Raw genomic sequence first — 13,765 nt, forward strand, 5'->3', positions numbered from 1 at the left:
TAACCCTAACCCTAACCCTAACCCTAACCCTAACCCTAACCCTAACCCTAACCCTAACCCTAACCCTAACCCTAACCCTAACCCTAACCCTAACCCTAACCCTAACCCTAACCCTAACCCTAACCCTAACCCTAACCCTAACCCTAACCCTAACCCTAACCCTAACCCTAACCCTAACCCTAACCCTAACCCTAACCCTAACCCTAACCCTAACCCTAACCCTAACCCTAACCCTAACCCTAACCCTAACCCTAACCCTAACCCTAACCCTAACCCTAACCCTAACCCTAACCCTAACCCTAACCCTAACCCTAACCCTAACCCTAACCCTAACCCTAACCCTAACCCTAACCCTAACCCTAACCCTAACCCTAACCCTAACCCTAACCCTAACCCTAACCCTAACCCTAACCCTAACCCTAACCCTAACCCTAACCCTAACCCTAACCCTAACCCTAACCCTAACCCTAACCCTAACCCTAACCCTAACCCTAACCCTAACCCTAACCCTAACCCTAACCCTAACCCTAACCCTAACCCTAACCCTAACCCTAACCCTAACCCTAACCCTAACCCTAACCCTAACCCTAACCCTAACCCTAACCCTAACCCTAACCCTAACCCTAACCCTAACCCTAACCCTAACCCTAACCCTAACCCTAACCCTAACCCTAACCCTAACCCTAACCCTAACCCTAACCCTAACCCTAACCCTAACCCTAACCCTAACCCTAACCCTAACCCTAACCCTAACCCTAACCCTAACCCTAACCCTAACCCTAACCCTAACCCTAACCCTAACCCTAACCCTAACCCTAACCCTAACCCTAACCCTAACCCTAACCCTAACCCTAACCCTAACCCTAACCCTAACCCTAACCCTAACCCTAACCCTAACCCTAACCCTAACCCTAACCCTAACCCTAACCCTAACCCTAACCCTAACCCTAACCCTAACCCTAACCCTAACCCTAACCCTAACCCTAACCCTAACCCTAACCCTAACCCTAACCCTAACCCTAACCCTAACCCTAACCCTAACCCTAACCCTAACCCTAACCCTAACCCTAACCCTAACCCTAACCCTAACCCTAACCCTAACCCTAACCCTAACCCTAACCCTAACCCTAACCCTAACCCTAACCCTAACCCTAACCCTAACCCTAACCCTAACCCTAACCCTAACCCTAACCCTAACCCTAACCCTAACCCTAACCCTAACCCTAACCCTAACCCTAACCCTAACCCTAACCCTAACCCTAACCCTAACCCTAACCCTAACCCTAACCCTAACCCTAACCCTAACCCTAACCCTAACCCTAACCCTAACCCTAACCCTAACCCTAACCCTAACCCTAACCCTAACCCTAACCCTTTAACCTTAACACCAAACTCCTGCTTGATATCCTCGTCCCCAGGTTTCCAAACCGTAACCCCAACCCCCTCTAATCCTAACCCCCTTACCCTCTAACTCTCCCCCCTCAAAAAAACAAAAAACATAAAAAAGCAAACAAAACGAAAAAAAAACTTGCTTCCCTCCTCACTTTTAGCTCTAGGATGCAACACCTTTTTGCCGCCCTCCGCTAGAAGGGAGTAGGGAGTAACGAAAGCTTGACATCAAAGTAGCGTTTCGTATGAGATTTGTATGCCAAAATTTGAGCGTTTTTAAAAAAGCCAAGACTTCGTCAGAGGGGTTTCTTCTTTTCTCCTAAAGCTATCGATCGATTAAAAAGCTCAAAGCAAAGAAATTCAAAACAAAATACAAAAACGGGAAGTTTTAGTTTCTGCACCACAAGCCAAGCACTAGTTCAAACTGGAGATAATAAAAGGAAATCGAATGATCTCACTTCTCAAACCACTGAGCTGCCATTGGTCGGCAGTCTCTTGTTTGGAGACCATTGAGCTGCCATTGGTTGGCTGTTTAATCGTTGCGATTGGTCGGCAGTTTTATCTTTGGAGACCATTGAGAGATATAAAAAGAATTTTTTTTTTGAGCACAACATTAAACGTTAAATCGTTAGATGTTGTTATAAAGGCACCATTAGAATGCGATGTCCTCAAATATTTTCCTCGATATTTTAATAAGTAAACAAAAACAAAACTAAGTCTTGCAACTGGCGAAAACTTTCAATAAGCAAACAAAGCAACAACTTTCCTTTCGAGTTTTTTACATTTTAAACAAAAGACAAACAAAGAAAAAAAAACAAACAAAAAACAAAAACAAAAACAAAAAAACAAAACAAAAACAAAACAGAAAAGGGAGAATGAGTGAGTCGACTGATTTCGCTCAACTGTCTTAAACGAGAAGTCATAAACGTTTGCTTGTGCCAGCAAGTTGCAAATTAAGTTGTAAATGAACTGCACCGCAAAAGCTTAACCACAGTTTATTAAGCATATTAAGCCTTTGCTGACATGTTAAGACATTTTAAGCCTTTGCTATTATCATGAGGCTTTTGCTCCACGAGCCAAAAAAGTACGCTAGAGTTGACAAACTGCATCGCGGTCGAAAAGTGTAATTACGCCAACACTTTTATCCGTTTTAAGCATTTCGTTTTCGCACGAACAACAATTAAAGCAGCTCGTTGAGCTTAACGACGTTCGTATTTTTTTTCGAAGCCAAAACTTCGGCTATAAGTAGAATGAAGAGGCACTTCGAAAAACAACAAAGCTGTTCGCAGTCGATAGCTACGAGCGACAACATCTCTGCGAGTCTGGCATCAAGGTAAACAGTTTTTTTACATTTTTATTTGTTAGTGCCACTTTTGTGTACATTATGTATTCAAAAATTTCTTGCTGACGCTAGATTTTTCGTTTTCAATGAACAACAGTTGCAACCTCTAGCCGTTTGCTAAAACAGCTTGCTAGGACAACCAAATCAATAATATGTTGTGAAAATTTCTTTTTGTTCAACTGACTAAGGAAGATCGAGCGAACGCTTTTTTTTTTATAACTTGTTTGTATCATATTGCTATTAAGAAAACAGCGTTGTGTATACTAAACGTGACATAATTGGCAATTATCCGTAACTAAAAATAAGATAGAAATTACAAACTTGATACCATATTTTAATTACTGTAACAAAACTAGACGTCATCGCGTGAGAAAATAAATGTTTATGACACATAACCTATTTTTTTGTTTTTTGTTTTTTTTGTTTTGTTTTCTTCTCTTTTTTCCTTTTAATCTCTTTTCTTTCGTCCAAAAAGCGTTTTGATTTTGCCTCGCCACAAGCGATGAAATCGATAAAAAAACCTGCTCGGACATTCTCAATTCTCAACAACAAAAGCAATCAAAGTTCTAGCTCTAGAGCACGTGCGCCAACAGGTTGATGAAACCGTTCAAATATGCTCGATCGCTAGAATTTAAAAAAAGAAACAAACCAGAAACAAACCAAAATAAAAAAAAACAAAAACACAAATGGACATCTTTAGAACGCTTAAATTTTATAAAATATATTCCTCTGCGTTTTTAACCAGCTAAACTGTCGTAAAGTTTTTTCGGTGCAGTTCATTTAAAAAACTTAGTTTTCAACTTTTAAACGTTTTAGACTTCTCGTTTAAGGCAGTCGAAAGAAATGAGTCGACTTGCTCTCTCTCTCTCCCTTTTCGGTTTTGTTTTTGTGTATTTGTTTTTGTTTTTTCTTCGTTTGCCTTCGTTTGAAATGCAAGGGATTCGAAAGGAAGGTCGTTGCTTTGTTTGCTTTTCGAAAAGTTGTCGCCATGCGAGACTTAGTTTTTTTTTTTTTTTGCTCAAATTGAGCACAAGTGAGTTTCTAGTCTTGAAAGTGTGCAAAGTGTGGGCCAATCTGGTGGCTGGAGTGATGACACGTGAATGCTGGAAATTCCAGACTTTGAGCGGATCCAGCTAGCATAGAAAGAAAATGTAGCATTCACGTGGGTCTCTCCTAAGCTTGCCATTGGTCGGTCTGCTGGCCTTAAGTACCCCCACCCCCCCCACCCCCCTAAACGTCACGCTTGCGCAGCTTTCTCGGTCTTTGGCGCCCAAAGAAAGCTTGAGGAAGGATAAAAAATGGCGAGGTTTCGGTACTGCGTTTTCTGTTTTTCTTATTTGTTTTTGTTTGTTTGCTTGTTTGTTTGTTTGTTAATTTATTTAATTTTTTTTTTTTGTTTGTTTCGTTCGTTTGTTTGTTTGTTTGTTTCGTTTGCTTCGTTTGTTTCGTGATGTTTTGTTTTCCCTTCTTGATGGCACAAAACAGAAGCAAACAAGACTTTCGGTTATGTTCGGTTATATTCGGTTCAATAAAAGTTTGTTGGTTTCTGCACAACAGCAACAACAAAAGTCCCTCTGTCCCTCAAAAGCAGTTTCTCCTCTGTCTTAAAGAAGAGCCTCTTTGTAATCGATCTTGTCTGAATGCAGCTCTCCTTTTGCCTACAGGTTTTTATTCCAACCCTTTTGTTGTTGTTAGTGCCATTGACACTTGTGTCAGCCATGTTGTTGTTATTGTTATACTCTGTAAAAGCAGTTGTTGCTGTTGTACTTGTTTGTTGTTTCTAAGGACACTGTTATTGCTGCTGTTAGCGCTGTTAGTAATCACCCACTTGGCTTGTATTTTTGTTTTTTGTTTTTGTTTTTTGTTTTATTTATAAACACTCTCTGAGTAAGTGATGCTGTTGCTGTTGTTGTTGTTATAGTTGCAATGAGTGTTTGTTAATGTTCCCCCACTTGGCTTGTATTTTTGTTTTCTGTTTTGTTTGTTTTTTTTTTTTGTTTGTTTTTTTTTCTCAACACTCTCTGAGTAAGTGATGCTGTTGCTGTAGTCGTTGTTATAGTTGCAATGAGTGTTTGTTAATGTTCACCAACTTGGCATGTTTATAATCTATTTTATTTTATCAACACTCTCTGAGTCAGTGATGGTGTTGCTGTTGCTGTTGTTCTTATTCTTATTATAGCTGCAATGAGTGTTTGTTAATGTTCACCAACTTGGCTTGTTTATAAATTATTTTATTTTATCAACACTCTCTGAGTCAGTGATGCTGATGGTGTTGTTGTTATTATGCTTGCAATAAGTGTTGTTAATGTTCACCCACTTTGCTTGTTTTGTTTGTGCTTTTGTTTTTGTTTATCAACACCCTTTGAGTCACTGATGCTGTTGCTGTTGGTGTTATTATAGTTGCAATGAGTGTTAATGTTCACCCACTTTGCTTGCTTTATTTGTTTGTTGTTGTTTTTTTATCAACACCCTGCGAGTTAGTGATGCTGTTGCTGCTTTTGTTATTTTACTTGTAGTTATAGTTGTTACTGTTTAGCCACTTTGCTTGTTTTTTAATCTGTTTTATTTTATCACCACTCTCTGAGTCAGTGATGATGTTGCTGATGCTGTTGTTGTTATTTTACTTGCAATGATAGCTGTTACTGTTCAGCCACTTTGCTTGTTTTTTTTTTTTTTGTTTGTTTGTTTGTTTGTTTTTTTATATATCCTCTGAGTTAGTGATGCTGTTGCTGATGCTGTTGTTGTTATTATGCTTTCAATGAGAGCTGTTACTGTTCACCCACTTTGTTTGTTTATAGTCTGTTTTATTTTATCAACACTCTCTGAGTCAGTGATGCTGATGCTGATGCTGTTGTTGTTATTATGCTTGCAGTGAGAGTTGTTACTGTTCACCCACTTTGCTTGTTTATTATCTATTTTATTTTGTCAACACTCTCTGAGTCAGTGATGCTGATGCTGATGCTGTTGTTGTTATTATGCTTGCAATGAGAGTTGTTACTGTTCACCCAATTTGCCTGTTTTGTTTTTTTATTTGTTTTTTTTGTTTTGTTTTTGTTTTGTTTGTTTTTTTTTATCAATACCCTCTGAGTCAGTGATGCTGTTGCTGTTGTTGTTGTTGTTGTTGTTGTTGTTATACATGCAATGATTGTTGTTACGGTTCAGCCACATTGCTTGTTTTTTTAATCTGTTTTGTTTTGTCAACACTCTCTGAGTCAGTGATGCTGATGCTGTTGTTGTTATTATGCTTGCAATGAGAGTTGTTACTGTTGTAGTTATGTCTGTCATTTGTCCTTGTTAGCAAGTTCTATTTGCCCTCTCTTGCCTTTTTTCAACACAGTTTCTTTCTTTGAGTCATATGGTTGCGAGATCCTCTCAAACTCCATCTCTTTATTTATTTGTTTCTTTTTTTTTTTTTTTTTTCTCATTCTCCTTCTCATAATAGCAATCACTGCTGCCACCATGCATGTAATGCTAGTTGCTCTCATTCTTTTTCATTTGCTAGTGGAAACTTTGTTTCTTCTTGTTGCTCTCTTTTCTTTCTTTTTTCTCTTTTGCAGAGGATTCGAAAAAACACAGCTCTTCCCTGCAGTTGTAAACATTCCAGGATTGGATGCAGGCAGAAGAAAAACACTCTCACTAACTGTTTTCTTTTTTTTTAGCATAAACCGTTGCAAACAAACACCTGAACATGTCTTCTTCACAAGAAAACAACACTGTTGTTGCCCCTTCTCCGAACTCTAAAGCGAAAAAAAAGAAAAGAAGGCAGTCACAAGAACAGAGAGACTTAAAGCTCAAAAACAAAGTCAGGGCCGCATTAGTTGCAGCGTGTGGCTCCGTAAACAGGGTTGTACCTTTCTATGGTACCAAGAAGAGGTACGCTGTTAGCTGTCCGATGCCTTTGTGCAAACATTCGTCCACAAGCATTAAAAGACACTTGACTAAAAAAGATCATTCTTGGACTTTGGATGAAGCTTCCATCTTTTACTCTGCAATGGTCAGGAAGTTTCAGCATGCTCGTCTCGAACGCAAGTCCGGCTGTCCAAAACCTTACCCCTGTTTGCAATGTTGGAAGTATTACGACCGACTGGACATACACTTGAAAGAGACTCATTTCTACGATTCCAAGACGATCAAACAAAAGATTGCAGAGGCAAAGCGATACGACAACGAGAAGCTCTATGTCCCTCAATTTATTCGACCTGCCTTCTTTGGTATTAAGCCAGTAGCTGAACAAGCGTCTGCATCAGGCTCTGCATCCTCTGCTCCTGGGCCTTCCTCCTCTTTTTCTTCTCCGGTTCTTTCCTCTGATCCTCTTTTAAGCTTGCCCTCATCAGTTGCTGGTTCGTCCGAGGCTCCTTCTGCAAACCACTGCACCTCTGTAGAAAACAAAGAGCTGAACACCGAATCTGTCCTAGACTCTGATTTTAATTCCTTAAAGCACTTGGTTTCCAACTCCTCCGTCTTGACAGAAGATAAGAGACTCTTGTTTCAGCTGGACAAAGATGCTTTTCACTTTTATTACCAGTCAGCAGATGAGCTCTTCAGAGATTTTGAAAAGTGGCTTGTGGTAGCCAACAACAACACTTTGTCACAAGCAAAGATCTACAAAAATGCAGTTGTTGAAATATTGACATGTTGTGACAGCACGCTGACGCTGCACCCGAACGCTCTCACCAATTCCAACGTTTTGGAGGATAGATACTTTTCCATGCACTTTAAAAACATTCAGCTCAATTCCAAGCTGAGTGAACTTGACCAAACAAAAGCCATGTCTTGTCACACGTTGTACAACCGCCTCGTCTACCTTTGTCTCCTGTTTCGTTTCAGTGAAGCCAGGAATGTCTATTTCGGACTTTCTCATGAGGCCATCCGACGTTTGCGCTGCAAGGTGGAGGAGTTACAAAAAGTGCTGAGGCCCTTTCGTTCTTTGAGGAGGAGCCTTGTGAAAAGCAAAAAATGCATCAACATCATCAATGTCAGTTTGCTGACCGAATATGGCAAGTCTGCATACGTAAGAGAGTTAGTGGAATCGATTAGAAAGCCGTCTCTTACACCGACTAGAGACAATGCTGTGTCTCTACGAAACCATCTTCTGCTCTCTGTCACTGTAATTAACAGTTTAAGAAAATCTAACATTGCTCTTTTAAACATTAGAGACTACATGGCTGCTGAGAAGAGTGAGTGTGGATATTGCATTGTGCAAGAGCGCTACAAAACAGCATACAAGTACGGAGCCAAAAACATTCTAGTGCCGAACGACTTGAAAGTGTTGATCGATATTTATTTGCTGAGATACAGAGACCTTCTTGTCAACGACTCTCACTACATGGCTGCAGACACCAAGACTGTTTTGGAGTTGAGCGACTGCTACAGGCCCCTTTTTCCATCGATGAGACCCAACAAAGACGAATGTGTGACACTCGGTGCAACTAGAGTGCCTGTTTACCAGATGGGTTCCTCTGCTATCTCCTCTTGCCTGACGTCCTGCTTCAGAAAAAGCCAAGTAAACATTCCCATGAAGCGTCTTACTCCCACTTGCATTCGCGGTTCGATAGCCACTTACTTTGCCAACAACAGCAAAGAAGATCGCGAGCGGTTTGCTACACTCTACATGAAGCACAGCAGGAACACAATGGATAGCTTTTATGTGTCCCAGTGGAACGCTGCAGAGGAGTTGCGCTTTGCCCTGGGCATCGGACAGTCCTTCGGAGTCATAGAGTCTTTGACTGTTGAAAAGTCTGAGAGACCACCAAAGAAGGAGAAGGATGTGATGGACTGGCTCCAAACTAATGCAGAGGAGTACGGTTTTCATGAGGTTGAGGACATCTTTGAGGAAGATTTAGACTCCGGTTCTGACTCTGAAGAATGTGCTGCTACTTTCAGCTGTACCACAGTGGTTCCGTTTGCTCCAGCTGTAGAAAACAATGTTCCTTTAGAGGATAGCAACGACCATGCTGTAGATTTCTTGTGTGAACCTACCTCAACTCCTGTTTCGTCTGTTCCATCTGAACAAACAATCGCTGGTCCAGTTCTTGAACTATCCCCTGCTCTTGCACAACTAGTTCCTAATGAACAAACTGTTTGTATGGATGTAGATCAGACTCTAGCTGTTCCTGTTGGCACAGCTTGTTCTCCTCTTGCATTAACATTATTTCCTGATGAACCGGATTTTATTGAACACCATGCAAATCTTTCTCCAGTTTACTTTAGTGAGCAAGTGGTTGCCAAACCTGTTTCTGCTTCTCCTTCTCAGCAAGTCGCTTTCTGTCCTTCAAAAGAGGTCTTTTCTGTTCCTCTGACTCCTAGCCTTGTTGCTTTTCAGCAAACATTGGCCAAACCCAGTTTGTTTCTTTCATCTGATCCAGTTTCAGCTGTTCCAGTCCAACAGGCTGGTACTGTTCTTGCAAAGCAGCTCTCACCTTATGCTGTTCAATCTGTTGGTAGCCTATTTAGCCAAAGTCTTGCCTCTACATCCAGAGGTAAATTCTTTTTGATTTTTGATTTTTATGCAAATCTCAACACGCTTTCAAAAAATGAAAATGCCCAAATCAACTCCTTGCCCTATTTTTATTGTTAAAGCTGTAAAAAAAACAAAACAAACCAAAAAAACAACACAGAAGTGTGTATGTATTTGTTGCAGGACTAATTCTGTGATTGCTTAAATGTTTATACAAGTGAATGATACTAAAACTGATTATGTTTTAGAAGTAAAAGATCCAAGAAGAAAAAAAATCAAGTTGGAAATGCCATCTTTCACTCAAGAACTCATCGGTAATGTAAAACCTAATTTATACAAACATATATAAACACAAACCTCTTCTTGCACAATTTCAGATGGTTAACTGTTAACAAAAACTAGCCATCATTGCTAAGTGCACTTTTAGAAAGTTGTGTCTACCCGATTTCTAATGATGAAGTTAGAAACATGACCGTTAGAAATCATGCACAGCTTGTTATCATCTCTAACACTTAGAAACTGTTGATGGTTTTTATGAATTAGAAAAATGAACATGGTTTTATTTTATTTCAGGATCAACTCAGCCAAGAACAAAGGAAAACAAAGCAGAAGTTAGCCAATGCCATTTAGGTAATCTTTCAAAAACCAGTTATTGCTATCAGTGCAAACAATAAGGTCAACAAAAAAAAAATAAATAAAAAAAAAAAACAGAATAAATCTTGTCTTACTTCAGAACCAAATGAATATTTGATTTAATCACTTTGTGTTATGACTTGAGTTTGTAAAATTTTAGATGAAATAGTTGAAAAGCTGAATGCTTGCCCTGGCCACAACGAATGGTTCAACACCAGAAGTTTTCCACGATGTGCAGCTTTGGTGTTGGCATACATCTTGCAAGACGTGTTTACAGATGTAAGCTCAAGTTGCTCGTACAAAGATTACCTTGGCATCTTGGCAAATCATAGCAGTGACAAGCTCATTCATGTCTTGCAAAAGTACTCCTACCAAAGCCATATTAAAGACAAAATTAAAAACATGAAGCTAAAAATTCAAAAAGAGGGTAGTTTAGAAAAGTTTGTTCAATATGGCAATATCGTGAGACCATTTATGTAGTTTAGATAAGTTTGTTCAGTTTGGCAATAAAGATGGGCCTTTTGTGTAGTTTGTTTTATCTATGCTTTTGCAAATATTTTTATCTGTTTCGCTAAAGACATAATAAACAAGAAGTTCTGTTAAACTGTTCTCACATTTCTTATTTAAAGATAGTTCAAACTTTTTTTTATCTTTAAAAAAAAAAAAAAGAAGTCGTTTTGTTATTCTGTGAAAACTTTTAATAGAGTTGCATTTAGAATTACTTCTGATGTTTTTAAGAGTTTGTTAAAAAGCAAAATAATATTTCCTGTGATGTTAAGCTGCATAAGTGAAATTTAAAAAAGGAAAACTGCTCCAAACATTTTTCGGAAAAAGAAATCAAAACGTTCCTTATTTTAAAAGATCTAGACATCCATTTCTTCTTCAGCAAAATAGCGAGGCTTTTTTATGAACTCTTACTCTCTATTTTTTCATATATTTACACAAAGGATTTTATTTAGTTCAATGTAAACATACATAGAAGTATATTATGTTTTTTGTTTGTTTGTTTTTTTTTATGCAGTCTAACTTTTGTTTCACTTCTATTTTATTTTACGTTTATCTTGTATTTTATCATGCCTTATTGGTTTTTGCGTTTTGTAATGTCAAGCTGCGTAAGCTAAACTTAAAAGAGGAAAACTACGCTAACTTTTCTTTGAAAAAATATTCAAAAAGTACCTTAAACGAAAGAGAAAGCACACGAATCTTGCCATCCAATTCTTCTTCTGCAAAGTAGCGAGGCTTTTTATGTACTTTTGCTCTCTAATTTATCTCTATTTACGCAAAGGGTTTTATTTCAATGTAAACACGTATAAAAGAATACTTTGTTAAAAATAATGTTAAAGGAGTTGCGTAAAAAAAACGTCTGAATAAAGTTTCTTTACAAAAAAAAACAACTAAGAAACAAGCGCGCCTAAGAAAAACCAGATCGCGATTCACTAAGTCAATAGACGAAAGAAACAAACTTTAAAAGGTCTTTCTAGACAACAAATTCTATTTTTGGCAATGCAGTTTTTGTATTTATGCAACCTAACTTTTGTTTGACTTCTATTTTATTTTACGTTTACCTTGTATTTTATCTTGCCTTTTTGTGTTTTGTGATGTCAAGCTACATAATCTAAACTTAAAAGAAGGAAACTAGGCTAACTTTTCTAGTAGAATATTATGTTGTTGGTTTTGTATGCAGCCTAACTTTAGTTTCATCTATATTTTATTTTGCGTTTATCTTATATTTTATCTTGTCTTTTTGAGTTTTGTATTTTGTGATGTCAAGCTACATAATTTAAACTTAAAAGAAGAAAACTAGGCTAACTTTTCTTTGAAAAATTGTTCAAAAACTACCTCACACCGATAGAGATAGCTCACGAATTTAAAAAGTTGCATCTATTCATCTTCTTCTTCAGCAAAGTAAAGCTTTTTATGCACTTTTACTCTCTAACTTACCTATATTTGCGTAAAGGATTTTATTTAATTCAATTTAAACATAACTAGTAGAATATTATGTTGTTGGTTTTGTATGCAGCCTAACTTTAGTTTCATCTATATTTTATTTTGCGTTTATCTTATACTTTATCTTGTCTTTTTGAGTTTTATATTTTGTGATGTCAAACTACATAAGCTAAACTTTAAAGAGGAAATTTACGCTAACCTGTCTTTGAAAAACTATTCAAAAACTACCTTTAACAAAGTAGCGAGGCTTTTTATGCGTTTTTACTCTCTAACATACCTATTTTTGCGCAAAGGATTTTATTTAATTCAATTTAAACATGCCTAGTAGATTATTATGTTGTTGGTTTTTTATGCAGCCTAACTTTAGCTACATCTATTTTTCATTTTACGTTTGTCTTATATTTTATTTTATCTTTTTGTGTTCTGTGATGTCAAGCTACATAAGCTAATGTTAAAAGAGGAAAGCTGCGCTAACCTTTCTTTGAAAAACTATTCGAAATCTATTTTTGAGATAATCTAGATTTAAAAGAGGAACACTACGCTAGTTTTGCTTTGAAAAAACTCTCGAAAACTAACTTATTCGATAGAGATAGCACACAAATTTAAAAAATTGTATCTACTCATCCACTTCTTCTACAGCAAAGTACTGAGGCTTTTTATGCACTTTTATTCTCTAACATACCTATATTTGCGCAAAGGATTTTATTTAACTCAGTGTAAACATACATAGAAGAGTATTGTTACCCGTTTATTTTATGCAGCCTAACTTTAGTTTCATCTATGCTTTATATTGCGTTTACCTTATATTTTATCTTGCCTTTGTTAGTTTTGTGTTTTGTTATGTCAAGCTTCATAATCTAATCTTAAAAGGGGAAAACTGCGCTAACTTTTCTTTGAAAAAGTACTCAAAAAGGACCTAAATCGATATAGATAGCTCACAATTTTAAAAAGTTGCATATAGTCATCTTCTTCTTCAGCAAAGTATCGAGGCTTTTTATGGACTTTTACTCTCTTATTTACCCAAATTTGCGCAAAGGACATTATTTAATTCAACTTAAACATGCCTAGTAGATTATTATGTTGTTGGTTTTTTATGCAGTCTAAACTTTGTTTCATCTATATTTTACGATTAACTTAAATTTTATCTTGCCTTTTTGAGCTTTGTGTTTTGTGATGTCAAGCTACATAGTCTAAACATAAAAGAGAAAAACTACGCTAAACTTGCTTTGAAAAACTATTCAAAAACTACCTTTAACAAAGTAGCGAGGCTTTTCATGCACTTTTACTCTCTAACATACCTACATTTGCGCAAAGGATTTTATTTAATTCAATTTAAACATGCCTAGTAGATTATTATGTTGTTGGTTTTTTATGCAGCCTAACTTTAGTTTCATCTATATTATGTTTTAGGTTTATCATATATTTTATCTTTTCTTTTTGAGTTTTGAGTTTTGTGATGCCAAGCAACTTAAGCTAAACTTAAAAGTGGAATGCTACGCTAACCTTTCTTTGAAAATCTATTCATAAACTACCCTAGACAAAAGCTAGATTTAAAAGAGGAAAACTACACTATTTTTACTTTGAAAAAACTTTCGAAAACTACCTTAATCGATAGAGATAGCACACGATTTTAAAAAATTGCATATAGTCATCCACTTCTTCTGCAGCAAAGTAGCGAGGCTCTTTATGCACTTTTTCTCACTAGTTTGCTTATATTTACGCAAAAGAATTCATTTAATTCAATCCAAACATATATAGAAGATTATTATTTCACCTACATTTTATTTTACGATTAACTTTTATATTACCTTTCCTTTTAGTGTTTTGTGTTTTGTGATGTCAAGCTACATAGTCTAAACATAAAAGAGGAAAACTACGCTAAACTTGCTTTGAAAAACTATTCAAAAACTACCTTTAACAAAGTAGCGAGGCTTTTCATGCACTTTTACTCTCTAACATACCTACAATTGCGCATAGGGTTTTATTAGATTCTAGTA

At 37.0% G+C, this 13,765-nt stretch overlaps 1 protein-coding gene across 3 annotated transcripts; it reads left to right on the plus strand.

Moving 5' to 3' along the window:
• Nucleotides 1–3,992: 3,992 nt before the first annotated feature.
• Nucleotides 3,993–10,417, plus strand: LOC149884392 (uncharacterized). 3 transcript variants are annotated; one of them, XM_090096366.1, is made up of 5 exons: nt 3,993–4,043; nt 6,391–9,210; nt 9,437–9,502; nt 9,762–9,818; nt 9,982–10,417. In XM_090096366.1, exons 2-5 carry the CDS (start codon nt 6,420–6,422, stop codon nt 10,299–10,301), a joined length of 3,234 nt encoding a protein of 1,077 aa, XP_089952492.1. In that variant the 5' UTR covers nt 3,993–4,043; nt 6,391–6,419; the 3' UTR covers nt 10,302–10,417. The 3 variants fall into 3 exon arrangements, with proteins under 3 accessions (XP_089952492.1, XP_089952494.1, XP_089952493.1); XM_090096368.1 differs by lacking the exon at nt 9,982–10,417 and having other exon boundaries at nt 9,762–9,877; XM_090096367.1 differs by lacking the exon at nt 3,993–4,043 and having other exon boundaries at nt 5,882–9,210.
• Nucleotides 10,418–13,765: the final 3,348 nt, after the last annotated feature.

The sequence above is a fragment of the Hydra viridissima genome, unplaced genomic scaffold (assembly GCF_058129835.1).
Source record: "Hydra viridissima isolate aposymbiotic clone 2 unplaced genomic scaffold, HvirCarnegie_v1 scaffold_8, whole genome shotgun sequence".
In the NCBI taxonomy this organism is placed as follows: Eukaryota; Metazoa; Cnidaria; class Hydrozoa; order Anthoathecata; family Hydridae; genus Hydra; species Hydra viridissima.